We start from the raw sequence: 16,600 nt of genomic DNA on the forward strand, positions 1-16,600 counted from the left end.
TTCACATTCTGTAGAGATTAAAAAACATTCAAGACATCTAGAGTATGTCTCTTGACTACTCTTTGATGTGCTGCTTGTACTATAACGGTATATAAGTTTAGATTTGTGTCTAAGTAGAAAATATTTTTTTTATTTATCAACAAGAACAATCATGGAAAAATGGGGGGGGGGGTTTGAAGTAAAAGAAAAGTACTGTCTGTATAATAACCTTACGTATATTTCTTCCCTTTAATACAAAGCCATTATAGATAAGCATAACACGTAAACCAATAAGATTAGATAACATTACAAATAAAGACATAAAGGCAATATTCGATACACTATAATACATTATGATACACATTCTAGTAGGCTAGACAAAATGGCTTTATGATTTGTATACTTATATGGTACGCAATGATCCATATTCTCTAATAAATATTTGTTTGAAACACAATAAAAAGCATCACAATTCTACTCAATCTTAAATGCTTTATTGGTCAATAATATACTTTAATATATAGGCAATGTTATCGAATTCAAAGATTTTGAATATTTGTCTGTAGTCCACAAAAGTCTACTTTAGTATTACGTTTATCGTCTGCGCAGGTATTCGGCAAGGACCTTTCTTTAAGTCTCAAATGTGTTATTTGTTACAAAATCATGAAAAGACTTGTTATTGTATTAACTTAGATTTTATTTAAAATACCATGTTGTATATTTTTAAGGATCATTCGTGCCAACTCTGACCCATTGGTTATTAGGGCAATGGATTTGTAGAAGAGTTCACTAAATTCTTGAGTTCTGTTGGAATATAGTAAAATATATCTTTCTTCTTATGTAAGTCTTTGCTTACGACATATTTCTGCAAACAACATATTTCTCTATACAGCTGGCTGAGTCAACCTTGTCTGGTAATAATGCTCTTTGTGAAAACTGTTACTATGATACTTAATGCATATTAATGTTACATGTTTTAAAGAACTACTTCATAAAACAACAGATCCCTATATGAAAAATAATCTCTATAGCAACGGATGGTGAGCTTGCAAACCTTAAAAAAGTTTCTTATGTGTTTAGTGATTTATGCTTTACGTATTAACTGTTAGGCTATATAATGGGTTTAAATTTGAGTTTTGTTAATAAATTTATTTTAAAAAAAAATCAACTTAAAGTATAGTTTTAAATTACTTGTTCAGTTCTCGTTGCTTATGCCGATGACATCGCCTTATTGGGTAACAAACCTCTGGCATTGCTAGAGCCTTTACACAACTAGAAGAAGCATCTCGACCAGCAGGACTTGAGGTTAATGACAATAAAACTAAACACATCGCAATGACAAGAGATAATCAGAGGGACAATATATCAAAATGAAAGACAACGAATTTGAAAATGTCCAAACTTTTAAATATGTAGGAAGTACTATTGATTTAAAAATGACCTACTAAAAGAAATAAAGGAAAGAATAACAGGAGGCAACAGAACATTTTATAGCAGCCAGTATTTACTTATAAGCAAAACAATATCAAGGAAAACCAAGAAAATAATATACAAAACCATAAAAAGACGAGCAGCAAAGTATGCAAGTGTGACCTGGACACTAAAACATCTGAAAATTTTACTAAATACTTGGGAACGAAAAATTATTAAGAAAATATATGGTGCCATACAGGATGAAACAGGGTGGCGAACACGCACTAACCATGAGATGTATCTATTGTTTGAAGACCCACCAATAGTGACCGAAATAAAAAAAGAACAGACTACGTTGGACAGGTCACCTTGAAAGAATGTCAGACAACAGAGGAGCAAAAATCGTATACTAGCAAATACCAAAAGGCAGGCGACTCAAAGGTAGACCGCAAATGCGATGTATTGATGATGTAAAAGCAGATCTGCAACAGCTTGGGTTTAGGGCGTTGAGACGGAAGGCCCAGGAGAGATCTGAATAGAAGGACGTGTTGAAGTAGGCCAGAGCCCTCCATTGGCTGTAGCGCCACTGGAATGGATGGATGTTCACTTCTCTTGTCACAGGTTAGAAATTATTTTAAACAAAATGTGTAATTTGAAATTGATGAATTTTCAAAAATTCAATGTAACTTTGGCAGGGTGTGACAAGAGGAACAATAAGGGTAGCGATCTTTTTTTCAATAAGAGTTAGTCCCCATTTATACATTATTTAAGTCCCTTTTAACTGTATATAATCACCACTCTCTCTTGAGTCTTAGAGCCGACCAGTGTATTTTGATCTAAATCTAATACTTGTGTTGTTGTGCTCTGAGTGTGTTACTCAAGAGGAGTGTGCCACTGTTACGGGAAGACTGTTTTCATAACGAACTAAGTAGACTTTATTTATACGATATTAATTAGTTGGTGTATGTAAATATTACATGTCTACTTAGTCTCTTATCCTCTCATGTATGTTTTTTTGTTGTGTGTAAAAGACATCTGTTTTGATACGAGACTGTAGTGTGCCTCATAGATGACGTCATTTGATTGTTATGACATGTATGACATGTATTATATTATTGTAAACCATCGTTTTAGTTTTTGAGATGAGACACTATTGTGCCTCTGTGATGCTGGTTCTTTGATTATTTTGAACTGAACCTGTTCTACTAGTTTGATTTGTTTAATTATTTCATTTTCTTTTGTTAGCCTTTATTTCAGTTTTTATTTTACAAGATCTTTTCTTTTGTGTCTAAATAAAACCTTTTTTTTGTTGTTGTTGCAACAGAAATTTCAGTATCACTACTTGTCTGTTTGAACTTGGCTTGGCTTGGCTACCTAGAATGGGGGTCGAGGTTCGACTCCCGACTCGGGCAGAGTTGTGTTTACTGAGCGCCTAAAGGCAGCACGGAAAACCAACTCCTAGATACCCCTCCCTCCCACTGGTCCACAAATGAGATTGGACCAAAAGCGCTCTGACCATGCTATAAGCATGAAAGTAGCGCTATATAAAAGCTATAATAATAATTAATAAGAGCTGCCTCCATTGTTGTTGCATTATGTGCCAACCCGTCACATATTTAACAATGTAGATAAAGAATAAAAGTGAATTCCACATAGTACAATATTTGTTTAACGTCAAATTTTAATACACATTTCTTATGTTTGTGTAAAGTAGATATAATACAAACGCATCTCATACCTTTGGGTAAAGTGGGTGTAATGAATGGCGTCGTTGGCTTGGTTCTTGTAGTAGATGGGAAATATGGCGTGGTTCTTCTAGTAGATGGGAAATAATACGAGCAAAAGTTGCAGCAGTACAATGGCTTTAACCGGCAGACAGTAGGGCCTAGACAATATTTAGGTCTCGCGTCTGGGGCGCCTGGTTCACATCCTGTAGAGATTAAAAAACATTCAAGACATGTAGAGTATGTCTCTTGACTACTCTTTGATGTGCTGCTTGTATTATAAGGGTATATAAGTTTAGATTTGTGTCTAAGTAGAAAACATTTTGGGTATTTATCAGCAAGAACAATCATGGAAAAATGGGGGGGGGGTTGAAGTAAAAGAAAGTACTGTCTGTATAATAAACTTACTTATATTTCTTCCCTTTAATACAAAGCCATTATAGATAAGCATAACACGTAAACCAATAAGATTAGATAACATTATAAATAAAGACATAAAGGCAATATTCGATACATTATAATACATTATGATACACATTCTAGTAGGCTAGACAAAATGGATTTATGATTTTTGTACTTATACGGTACGCAATGATCCATATTCTCTAATAAATATTCGTTTGAAACAATAACAAACATCCTTTGATGCACACTCTTGAATACACACTTCTACTCAATCTTAAATGCTTTATTTGTCAATGCTTTAGTATTCAATAATAAACTTGAATATATAGGCGATGTGATCGAATTCAAAGATTTTGAATATTTGTCTGTAGTCCACAAAAGTCAACTTTAGTATTACGTTTATCGTCTGCGCAGGTATTCAGCAAGGACCTTTCTTTATGTCTTAAATGTGTTATTTGTTACGAAATCATGAAAAGACTTGTTAATGTATAAACTTTGATTTTAGTTAAAATACCATTTTATATTTTTACTAAAATCTACTAAATTTATTTCATTTCATCTCAAGTTAAATTTGTCAATGTTGTAATAAAGTTTATGTTTAGTTTGGTCCTAAACGATGTTTCTCCAGTTATTTTAAGTTTTATAAGTTACAATATAATGCGCCTACAGCGCTATAGTTGTATAGCAGCAGTTCGGTGATACAAAGCAATGCTATTCATCAGCGTAGATACAAAACTTTTTTTTTTTCACTTTAGGGTTCTGGAGTCGTCTGGTGTACCCAATACAGTTTACGACAGTGAAGCTTATCTTGCATCATTCAATGGCTAACTTCATCTCAAAGTCAGCATAGAAACACAAACACACTCCATATCAATTGTATTCCCGAGTATTGATGTATCGTCTGCAAAGCTCATATCCGGTTTGCTTCATGCTATGGGATACCAAATAAGGCCTTCATCATAATTCTTCGTGACATAGTTGATGGCTCACAGAAAGAGAAATGGGATACGATACATCATTGTATTACACTCGCCTTCTTGATTTTGAGAAGAAACATCGTTATGTTTTTGTCTGTTATAATACAACTTCTTGAACAGCTGTACGGATTTCGAAGAATTGGAAACGTATCGGCAGGATATCATATTCTCTAGTTAATTTCAAGAGTGATTCGCTTTAAAAAAAAACTAAAAACATATACTCAGCATTTTTTAGTATTGCAGTCTTTGTGGGATACTTTTTCGCAACATGAAGATATGTTAAGTGCATAGTGATGGGAACTAAACAAATTTTTTTTAGTTAAACTAAAACTAAGTTTGAACTAAAAAAAAGTAATTAAACTTTTAGTTAATCACAAATTGAAAAAATTAGTTAAACTAAACTAAGAAACTTTAGTTAAACTTTTACTAACTATTTTGACCTTTTTTTAAAGACGAAACAGCCAAACATAAAAAAATATAAACAACAACCAATCTCTTTAGCAAAATGTAATAAACATTTATTTGTGCACATGAAAAAAGATTTAAATGTCTTTATGGGATAGATGTTGATCTTATAGAATCACTAGAATGATACTATTATAGAAAGAAATTAGAAGTAATTGTCCAAGTTCTAAAATAAGTTATCTTTTTAGAAGTAATGATAAAACTGCATGTTGACTCGCTAACTAATTCTAGATTCTAGAATATTCTGGATCTAATATCTTCTACAAACGAAATGATCAGAAATATAATCTGGATCTAGAATTAGATCTAGCTACTAGACCTAGATCAAATAATTAATATTTTAATCTAAAAATAATTTAAGAAATACTAGTTACTACTACTACTACTAGATCTAAAGAGTCTAGTAGATATCTTAGTAACTCTAGATCTATCTAGAGATTTTAGTTGTTTTTTTTTTATAATTATGATTATAACTAAATATGGGTATTTAGATCTATATACTCTAGTATATATAATACTAGATCTAATAGATCTAGATAGTAGATGTAAGTATAATTATAATAGAAGTAGATGTAGATCTAGTCTAGATTTAGTTAATTTAGTATTAGATCTAGTATAGTGACGACTATTATTAGTAGGCCTATTATAGACATTAATATTATAGATCTATCATCTTTGCATCTTAGGTCTTAATATAGCCCTAGGCCTAATAAGTAATCTAGATATATCTAGATCTAATCTAGACTCTAATTCTAGAATAGTAGAATCTCTAAACTAATAGATTCTATATTATTGATTTATAATTTTAAATTTACATTTAGATCTAAGACTAAGTGTCACTAAGACTACTAAGAGTTAGATTTAGGGTTAGGTATTATGTCTATAGATCTAATAGTAGTAACAGACTAATAGTAATACTTATAGACTAGACGTCACTAGACTCTAACTTTAGATCTAAATCTATCTCGTAAAAAGATTTAAAATAAAAAGAGTCGACATTTCTTTTAGATCTATAGTAAAGCATAATTCTTTGCCTGCAGCTATACAGGAACACACTGATGTTTAATAAAAAACAGCAAAATGTAGATCTATAGAAGCTATTAAGGAATTATCAGGATTTATCAAGCAGCGAAACTTGCTAGAAATATAATGAACACGTTTATTTTTCTGGCCTTCAAATACCTTGAATTGGCGGGAATAGCGACCATTATAGGGTAAAGGTCAAAAGGCTTTCTAGTGACCTGTCCACCCTCTAGTTTATTCTCCTCTCTATTATTCATTATATATATTCTCCAAATTACATAGATCTAAATATTTATTGGTATGTATGTTAAAAAAGTTTGTAAAATTTGTAATTAAACTTTTTAGTTTGTAACTAAAAAAAAATAATTAAACTAGGATTTTAACTAAACTTTTTTTTTTAATTAAACTTTGGCCTTAACTATTTTTTTTTAGTTAAACTAAAAGTTAGCAACTTTTAAGTTAACTTTTGCCCATCACTATTTAAAGTGCACGACCTGTTTTTTTTTGGAAGTATTTAAGCTTTTCTCTAAGCCTTTTCTCTATCTCCTGTTATAGTTCTCTTTTAAAACAAAACATGACTGAACGTTTTACTTGAAACTGAGATGAGAGTGGATGACTCTTCAATTGTTGAAGTGTCTTTCAAGCTGATGCTTTTGAATAGTTTGATGATCATTTCATTTTGCCAGTTTTCAGGGACTTTGGATGTTTGCCAGCAAAGAGATTGGCCATACTCTTTTGCTTTTCATTCTTCAGTGTTCACACTTTTTTAGTTTCTTTAAATTATTTACTTGAACTACGGAGGAGCAAACAGACTCACACACACACACACACAGTCTCACTGTCTCTCTCTGTCTGTGTCTCTCTCATTCTCCCTCTGACTGTCTATCTCTTTGTTTCACTCTGTCTCTCTCACTCTCTCGATGGCAAATGCTAAACAGAGTTTGATTTAATGGTGCACATTATTCAACTAAATAAAAACATTGACTCTAGAACGTACTGCATGAACGGGAGAGCGTTTTGTAAGTTTCATTGTTTTCTATAAGGTATTTGAGAAATGAATAGAAGCTTCAAGCTTAGAACGTAGCAGTTAGGGTGTGTGTCATGTATCAGTTTTAATACCCATGTAATATTTGGTGACTAGTAGTCACTGAACTAGTCCGTGCTAACTGCACGAGATTTTTCTTCTGGTCGGATACTGACCACGAGGTGGACACCTCAGTTGACCATGGACTCTTATAGATAGAGGAGCGTTATTATCTCCTCAGGTATAGTATATGAGCACTGAGTAATTATTATGTAGTATGCTGTTTTTTTCATTGGATACATTTTGTGATGGCTGAAGTTGCCAATATCTTTTGTGGTCTATATTTTATATGTAATAAAATTCATGTCTGCTACAAGAGCGTTTATAAATAAATCTGAATATTGAGGTCGGAGAGTTCAGTATGTTAGTGTGCTCACGCACTTGTGAATCTAGTGCGTGTGAGAAAGTATTTAGTTAACAAGTCGGAGAACATTATAGCAGTACCAGAAGAGGTATCTACAACGCACAGAGACATTCGCGTCATCACGCCTGCAACAAGAACCAGGCCGTGACAGTGTGTTGAAAACATAATATTACTACAAATAAATGTCCTACTTGTGGGTAGAGTGGTTGTTTTTGACGTGGTTCTTGTACTCAAGAAGCCGTGACAATAGTTACAACATAGTGTCGGCTGTTCTAAACAGACAAGAAAACTTCTACACGCTCTTGGCATAAAGTCTTTGTCTCCTGGGTTACAAGCTGTAGAGGAATTTAATAAAAATACATTATATGAGTAAGTCTCAGCAAGACATCTAGAATATATAGAATCTAGAATATAGTGATAAGCGGCGTGTATAATACCAGTATATAAGTTAAGATTTGTGTCTAAGTAGAAAATACAATACATTTTTAGCTATCGATAAGAAGAACCAGAAAAATTGAGGAAGAGGGGTAAGGTAAAGACAAAACAGAACAGTCTGTATAATAACTACACAAATATATGTTTATATGAATTATTTTTCTATACTAAAAGATATCAGGCCAAACTAAATTCCAAATATTCAAAACTTAGTTAACCCAAAATTTAGTTGAACAAATGATGAACTTAACTAAATTTGAGCAACATTCCCAAAGGTGCTTCAACCAGTGGAATATTTCGTCCAGCAACACATAGTCGCTTCACAAAGCCCCAAAAAGAGGCAAAGAAAAGAGGCCTAAGGCCCAAGGTCGAGAGGCCAAGTGCGCTTGAACTTGAAGTTGCTAGACAAAATGGCTTTTATGCTATAGTTATGTGAAACACAAGCGTGGTCGAGAGGCCAAGTGAGCTTGAACTTGAAGTTGCTAGACAAAATGGCTTTTATGCTATAGTTATGTGAAACACAAGCGTGGTCGAGAGGCCAAGTGAGCTTGAACTTGAAGTTGCTAGACAAAATGGCTTTTATGCTATAGTTATGTGAAACACAAGCGTGGTCGAGAGGCCAAGTGAGCTTGAACTTGAAGTTGCTAGACAAAATGGCTTTTATGCTATAGTTATGTGAAACACAAGCGTGGTCGAGAGGCCAAGTGCGCTTGAACTTGGCTTGGCTTGGCTAATTAGAAGGGGGCTCGAGGTTCAACACCCCACTCGGGCAGAGTTGTGTTTACTGAGCGCCTAAAGGCAGCACGGAAAACCAACTCCTAGATACCCCCTCCACACCCACTGGTCCACAAATGAGATTTGACCAAACCGCTCTGAGCATGATATAAGCATGAAAGTAGCGCTATATAAAAGCTATAAATATATATATATATATATAAACATTTGTTTGCACCGCCCTGCAGAAAATCCCGCTGGCGCCAATGATCACACCCGTCTTGATTTTGAAAAAAAACTCCGAAGTCCGTTGCAACACAACGATTGAATTGATGTACAGATAATATAATTGGAAAAATGTTTGCAGGATGCAATATTGTCATTTTTAGTATTCCAGCCTTTACTCAAGAATCTTTCACACGATGAAGATTTGGTAAGTGCATGATCTCCCTTATTGTAAGCCTAAATTCTCTTCTCTGAGCGTTTTGTCTGTTGTAAATTTTGAGTAGCTCTTTATAAGGAACTGAGAGGAGAGCAAGGCCTCTCCAATTGTTGCAAGTCTTTCAAGGTGACCTTTTTTAAATAGGTTTTTTTTTTTTAATGTCATTTCGCCAGTCTTTAGAGACTTATGGAGTTTGCCAGCAAAGAGTTTGGCCGTTCTCTCTTGTTCTTCTCTCTCGTGGTTCTATCAGTATCTATTCAGTCAACACAACCATACATACGCCTTTATTCATCGTTACTTTAGCACACACACACACAGACACACTCACACACTCCAAAACAAATGATAAACTTAGTTCGATTAAAAATGATGCAAATAATTCTAGCTAATCACATCAGTCTTAGCACTCTGTGACAGGCTGGGGGTGTGACGTGTGTCTGGCTTGTTTAATGTCTAGGGGATGATTATTTTTGAAGCTATCACACACCAACCCATCAGCATAGAAATCGGGAGCAGGCAGGCAACGAAACAAGCAATGGAAGAAAGATACAAAGTTAAAAATTGAAGAATATTTATTTACATAAATATTTACATAGAAGAATAAAAAGGGGGAGGGTTGGCATATATCTCTAATTAATGCTGTAATAAAATTGAGTGACTCAGACAGCGAACTTTTGACTTGTCACACACTCCCCCCAAAAAAAACAACAACAAGGTTACAAAGACAGTTTGTAAGAAAAAACAAACTCAAAATCGGCCCCTAAAGTGGTCCAACCAGGCAGGTAAAAAAGCAGGTTTCTATATTTTAAGCAAGTATATCAGAATAAGATTCTATCAAAGGCAGTTGAAAGAGAAGAATGGAGAAAGAAGGTTGACAGATCTTCTGTGGTGCCCAAACTATCCAGCAGGCAATGGGATAGGCCAAAGTGAAAAGGATGTTGGATTTCAACTTTGCCTAACTGATGTCATATAATGATTATCTAATTGTTTAGTAAAGGGTCAATCTCTTATTCAAAGCCTCAAGGAAAAGAAATCCCTACAAAAATATTTTTAAATCCTGGAGTAATGTGTTTCATTGCTATACTGCAGCATTATGGTGCACATAAAATATGTAAAAGAACTTCTTTTTGTTGTTTTAAATAATGTTACACTTATATGCATACTAAATAATATTTGTTCTCTTAAAAAGGCAAACATGTCTTTTGTTAATGTACTAGTCAGTATGACAGAACTTACATAACCTAGCAAAGCAATTGTAAATTTTTAAATGATTTTTGTTTTACAAAAAATCTTACACCGTTTTACATTAATGTGTTTAAAAAATGATAAATAGTCATCTCTTCTAATAAATAGCTTCCTTTTTTTTTTTTTTTTTTTTTTTTTAATAGCTGAAAAAATGGTGTATTTTAATGAAAACACTGCTTGCATAATTTATTTTTTAAATTAAATTTGTCGCTTTCAGAGAACAAAGTAGCCGTTGCATCAGAACTTTGAAGGGTCTAAGATATCATAATGTCGGATTTTCAAAATCTTTTCTAGTTTATGAGATTTAAATGGTACGGACGGACAGACAGACAACACACAAAACTAATAGCTTCTATTACCCTTTCGGGGGCCGCTAAAAAACAACCTTAAAACTTATGATACGAACTATTTCTAGCTTCTCCGCATGACTCTAGCAGGTATGGCGTAAACAGAGGTATGTTTTGTTACCTATACGACTTATTTGTTTGGGAAATGAATAGAAGTAAACAGTTTTAGAACTTAGCAGACCCGGTGTGTTCAGACTTTATATTACTACAAATAAATGTCCTACTTTCAGGTACAATAGTTCTATTTGACGTGGTTGTTGTAGAAATGAAATTTATTAAGCAAAAGCTACAACATTGTGATGGTTGTATCCGGCAGACACTAATGCTAGTACACAGCTCTGGCCTCAAGTCTCTATCTCCTGGTTTACATTCTGTATAGAAATTAAAAAAAAAAAAATGACATATGTTGACTACTCTGGACTACTCTGTAAATGAGTAAATTTTAATATTTCTTTTTGAAAGCCAGGGTATGGGCCTGGTTATCTTACAAGTTTGATGTTTTACGGTTATCAACCTTTTTTTTTGTTCTGCGACCCCCTAATGTAATGCCCAACCAGGCGGCGACCCCAACCGTTCATTTCTGTGCTAATAACTAAATTAAAAAAAGGTTTATTATTCAGACGTGCACTATATACATACTTAAGTGACACTTTGACAAATGTGGTGAATTATGGATAACAATCTTTGAGACAGTAAAATACATTGTTACAGAAATAGTGTTTCGTGAGTATTTACAAACACGCCATTGATATTGTGAAAGTTGAGCTTGATTTCGTTCCACCAGACCAGGAATTCAATAGTACAACGAATGTCATCTTCTGCATCAAGTTTGCTTCTGAATTTGGACTTAATAACTAAAAGCTGAAAAAAACTTGGCTCTGAAAGATTTATTTTTGGAGATGGAAGAAGGATGCCATTCTATTGCTTTTGGACCAGCTTTATAAGCATCTCGATATACCCAAAACATATGCACGAGTCCTCTTCGTAGATTTCTCCTCGGCTTTCAATACCATACAGCCACATCCAATGATAAACAAACTGAGTAACTTAAATGTAAGCCTTTAATTGCAAGCATGGGTTCTAAACTTTTTAACCCAACGGCCCCAGTATGTTAAAGTCAACAACACCAAATCGTCAACTCGAGTACTATGTACGGGTGCTCCACAAGGTTGTGTACTTTCTCCTGTGCTATACACTCTTTACACTAATGACATAAGAAGCATCTATGACTCAGTTAAACTCATTAAATTCCCAGATGATACTGCCATAGTCGGTCTTATTTCAGGAGACGAAACTCAGTATCGAAGCTCGATAGAAGAGTTTACAAACTGGTGCACCGACAACTTTCTAGAACTGAATGTAACAAAAACTAAAGAACTTATGATAGATTTTAGAAAGAAAAAACAAACTATACGTGAACTGCAAATAAACACTACATCTAAAGAACAAAAAAAGGCATATAAATATCTAGGCGTTATCATCAACAATAAGCTTTCATGGGAAGACCACCTTGGAACTCTGACAAAGAAAACAGCCCAGAGACTCTTTTTTCTATACAAACTCAACAGTTTTAAATTAAACAAGAAGATCCTTGAGACATTTTACGCCGCGACTGTACAAAATCTGCTAACATACGGAATAGGTTGTTGGCAAGGCAACGCCTCATCTAAACTGTTGCAACGTCTAGAAAACATCATTAAAAAAAAAAATAAAAAATTACACTCACAACATTACCACATTTAAAGGAACTTTTTGAACAAACGTGCCTAAGAAAAATCGAAAAAATCTTGGAAGACAACGGCCACCCGCTCCATCAGAACTACGCCAGGTCGTCGCGACGTGGGCGACTGCTGTCAATCAAAACAAGAACGGAGCGGTACAAAAACTCGTTCGTACCTCACTCGGTCAGACTCTATCACCGCCACTCATTGATCAGGGAACAGAAAAAGCACCAAGATACATGTGTGTAGTCGCTGAATGAACTCTTTATGTTGTCTGTTGTATTTATGTGTATTTTTCTGTTGTGTTGTCTTTATATGAGAAACGAGTCCTTGTAATCACAACAAATTTCCGTAAGGATCAATAAAGCAGTCTTAGTCTTAGTCTTAGTCTTAAGGTGCAACACAATCTTGAACAGCACGAGATATAAAAACTTTTATTAGCAAGTTCAGCACAATTGAATGGAAAAAAAATGATGAATAGAGTTTGAGCTTTGAGTTTAGGCACATCGGCACAATTTAGGCCATGTCGTGCCCTTAATCCTTTAAATAATCACTTTCCCTTTATATAACAAGGGGTAAATTCAAATTTCCTCAGTGGAAACTGTTAAAGGGACTACGATGAATTTTGTTTCTCTTTAGCGAAACTCGACCCTGGCAGCGCCAGAGAATGACTACTCGTTCATTTCTAACATAATAATAATAATAACATTCCTAGGAACATCTTCGTTGCCTGTCAGAGGGCGATACTGCTGCTGACCTGCCACATCAACAGAAAATTCCTCAGTGGAAACTGTTAAAGGGACTACGATGAATTTTGTTTCTCTTTAGCGAAACTCGACCCTGGCAGCGCCAGAGAATGACTACTCGTTCATTTCTAACATAATAATAATAATAATAATAATCTTTATTATCCGTAAGGAATAACAATACAATCTTCCTAGAATCGACGCAAGCAGAGTGGTTACCGAGTTGGCACGAGAAGCCTGAGAAGGCTTGAGCCACGAGTTGGCATTAAGGTCGTAACCCCATCGTTTATTTTTATAGATGCTTTTTTTTTTGTTAGTTTAGATCTATTGTAAGTTTAGTTACACGACAGATCCAAACTAATCGATACAAGTACATTTAATATAACCAATTTTTTTTGGTTTATTTCTTACATTTGTACATTCCACCATGTTATAATTAAACTTCCCAAAAAATTTTTTGTTAGTAATCAGAAAACATACAATAATAGAAGGATGCTTGTTTTTTTTTTTTTGTTGTTATTTTTTATAGAAACCAAAAATTGGTTTAATTTAATGAGGTCATATCAACGATAGTATCTTTAATTTAGGAGAGAAGAATTAAAATATTATATGTTTTTGTTGTTTGTACGAAGAAAAGGTAAACGTGACAACGTGGACAGTCAAACAGTTTGTCTACGTGTTCTGTTTGTGTTACATGTGCACACGAGACGCGCGTGCGCAGTGCACTTTGTATGGCATCAAACAGTTTCGTGACACTATTGTATTTCCTTGTGAACAGGTCACGGGTGTTAGGTGCAGAGATGACGTCAGATTATTTGTGTACAGAGATGATTTAGAAGGCATCCGTTATTTTTTTACTAAGCTTACATCAATTTACTCACCCTGTCTGTCTGTCTGTCTGTCTGGTAAAGTACACGTTATTTCTAACTCGGATCAAGTTGAAACTTTGCACAAATATTCACTGGCATAGACGAGGCATGAACTAATTAATTAGTCAATTAATTAAACTTCTACATCATTGAGAGATATAGCTATAAGTGCAGAGTATTTCCCCCTGGCCTCTTAGATTAGCTTTTTTTTTTTTCTAAAGGATCTAAATACATAATTCTCTTGTTTTGTAAAATGTTGGTAAAATGTTTTACATGTTTCGGATGTTCCTTCAGAGTTGAAGATAATTACTTCCTAGTCCAAACCTCCCGCAGGACGACGGGGGATGGGAGCGGGCAGGGTTTGAACCCGGGACCATCGATAAATCTGAACGACAGTCCAGCGTGCAAACCGCACGACCAAGCAGCCATCTTTATGGCCCAATCATTCGGTACACAACGATGAAAGGGTACTAGAAAGATAATTATTTTATTTCTGCACGTCGGACTAGAGTTACCCCATGTAACTTTCGCAGTGACAGTGAGCGAAGCCAAGAAAAAAGAGGGGGAGCGTAAGCAACGCCTCGGGTCGGCTTGTTATTTTATATTTTGCTTGTTTAAAAGTATTCTCCGACTATCAGCCATTACGCCCTTAACAAATACATACATAACAAAACATACATACACCATATATACATATACACCATATATTCATAACATATACATACAAAACATACAACTACATAGAACTTTAGGAAGCCATGGACATATATGAACATACAATTTCATTAAAAAAATGTTTTCGTTGAGATCTAGAGCCCAAAGCTGCCTGGTCGTGCGGTTTGCGCGCTGGACTGTCGTTCGGATTTATCGACGGTCGAGAGTTCAAACCCTGCCCGCTCCCATCCCCCGTCGTCCTGCGGGAGGTTTGGACTAGGAAGTAAATTATCTTCAACTCTGAAGGAACATCCGAAACATGTAAAACAAACAAACAAACAAAGCTCCGTGACGTAGAACAAACATTTGGCTTAAGTGGAGGGGGGGGGGCACAAACTTAAAGGAAAGTTGAGTCACTTTATCCTTGCTATAAAACGCTTACTGGAGAAATAAAGTCAATCATTTTAATAGCAAAAAAAAAAGTGCATAGAAAAGCCTTATAATACTACATGTTCAAAAAGTAATAGGCGCCACATTAAATGTTCACAGAGTTCTCTACCTTCAATTGGAGTAAATAACACAGGTCGTTTCACTGTTGTGGCAAGTCTCTTAGATGTGGTTCTTCTGGTGCTGGTGGTTGGGATGTAGGGTATGCCATACTTACATGTACCACAGCAATCCACTTTATGACTTAAGCAGTGACCAGTCTTACATTTACGACGTCTGTCTCCATACTCACAGCCTGTTTTGATATAATTCCAAATAGAATGAGTACCAGGTGACCGAGCCTCTCTCAATATAGAATGAGTACCAGGTGACCGAGCCTCGCTCAATATAGAATGATTACTGTCGTTGCGTAGGTTATGGTATTATAGCACCAATGTTTATCAAGTGCACAATTTTGAACGCACTTTCTTTATTGTCTTGCTTGTAAGCTTATGGAGTGGTTGTATTATTTTGCTGGTTTAACTTGTTTTAGGATTCTTCTGTGTTCCCCTGTTTAGGGTGAGTATTTTAGGCATGACTGCATTTCGCAGGTGTTTCGATTCCATAGTATATTAGACTAGATCTTTTAGTTTGTCTGTATTTATGTCTCTACAGGGAGTTACTTAAGGGATTGAAAGTCTACACTGGTAACTAGAGACAGAAGAGCGTGTGTTGTAATTGTGCATATTATTGTGTTACGTTGTGGAACAGCAAGGTGGAGAATGATTAGTTAACTAATTAATTAAATTATAACAGTTGTTACTTCAAGGATATTACTTTATCATTATGTCATCATAAAGTCCCATTAAACACTTATATTGTTACTATCTAGTTAATTGTTTATTGCAAGCACTAAGGCTTTTAACGCAACCCTGACAGTTGATCGCTCTGAATCCGGCTGTGACTACCAGTCACAGAACCATAAATTCAAGCACTATAAGTTTTCATTTACATCATTATGTAGCAGCAGGGTCTACAATTCAATAATTGGACAATGTAAATAGTTTTTACGATTTAAGTAAATATTAATAGTAATAATTTACCTACACAAAGCAAGAGAAAAAATAAATTCACCCCACTTACGCTGCCTTCGAAGGATCTTAAAAATAACAGGGAAAGGAAAGGGTGTGCAATACTGAGATCCTCGCCAGAACGGGCCTCTAGATCTTTACACTTCTCAGGCAACGCCGCTTTCGCTAGCTTGGACATGTCCGCCGCTTGGACGACAATTGCATCCCGAAAATCATTCTGTACGGGCAACTCGCGTTTGGTTCAAGGAAAACGGGTCGCCCCCATCTCCGTTACGTGGATCTTATAAAACGGGATTTAAAATCAGTGAATATTGATACTGACCATTAGGATAACATGGCCCTACACCGCACTAGTTGGAGAGAGACGGTGACCAAGAAAGCTATGGGCAGCGAGAAAACATGGGCCTTAGTTCTTGAAGAAAAGCGTGCCTAACGGAAAATAGCGAACTCCTCTACCACCAAAGCGAAAGCCACTG

At 35.1% G+C, this 16,600-nt stretch overlaps 1 protein-coding gene across 1 annotated transcript in view; it reads right to left on the reverse strand.

Annotated features, from left to right (window-relative positions):
* Positions 1-7,706: 7,706 nt before the first annotated feature.
* The window catches only part of LOC106057353 (uncharacterized), a 30,457-nt gene continuing 21,563 nt past the window's right edge, over positions 7,707-16,600 (reverse strand). The window contains exons 7-10 of the mRNA XM_013214517.2: positions 15,167-15,349; positions 10,842-10,988; positions 10,262-10,266; positions 7,707-7,769 (exon numbers count right to left, since the gene is read on the reverse strand). Of these exons, the coding sequence (XP_013069971.2) occupies positions 7,707-7,769; positions 10,262-10,266; positions 10,842-10,988; positions 15,167-15,349 (398 nt within the window). The remainder of the gene's footprint in view (positions 7,770-10,261; positions 10,267-10,841; positions 10,989-15,166; positions 15,350-16,600) is intronic.

The sequence above is a fragment of the Biomphalaria glabrata genome, chromosome 13 (genome assembly GCF_947242115.1).
Source record: "Biomphalaria glabrata chromosome 13, xgBioGlab47.1, whole genome shotgun sequence".
Lineage (NCBI taxonomy): Eukaryota > Metazoa > Mollusca > Gastropoda > Planorbidae > Biomphalaria > Biomphalaria glabrata.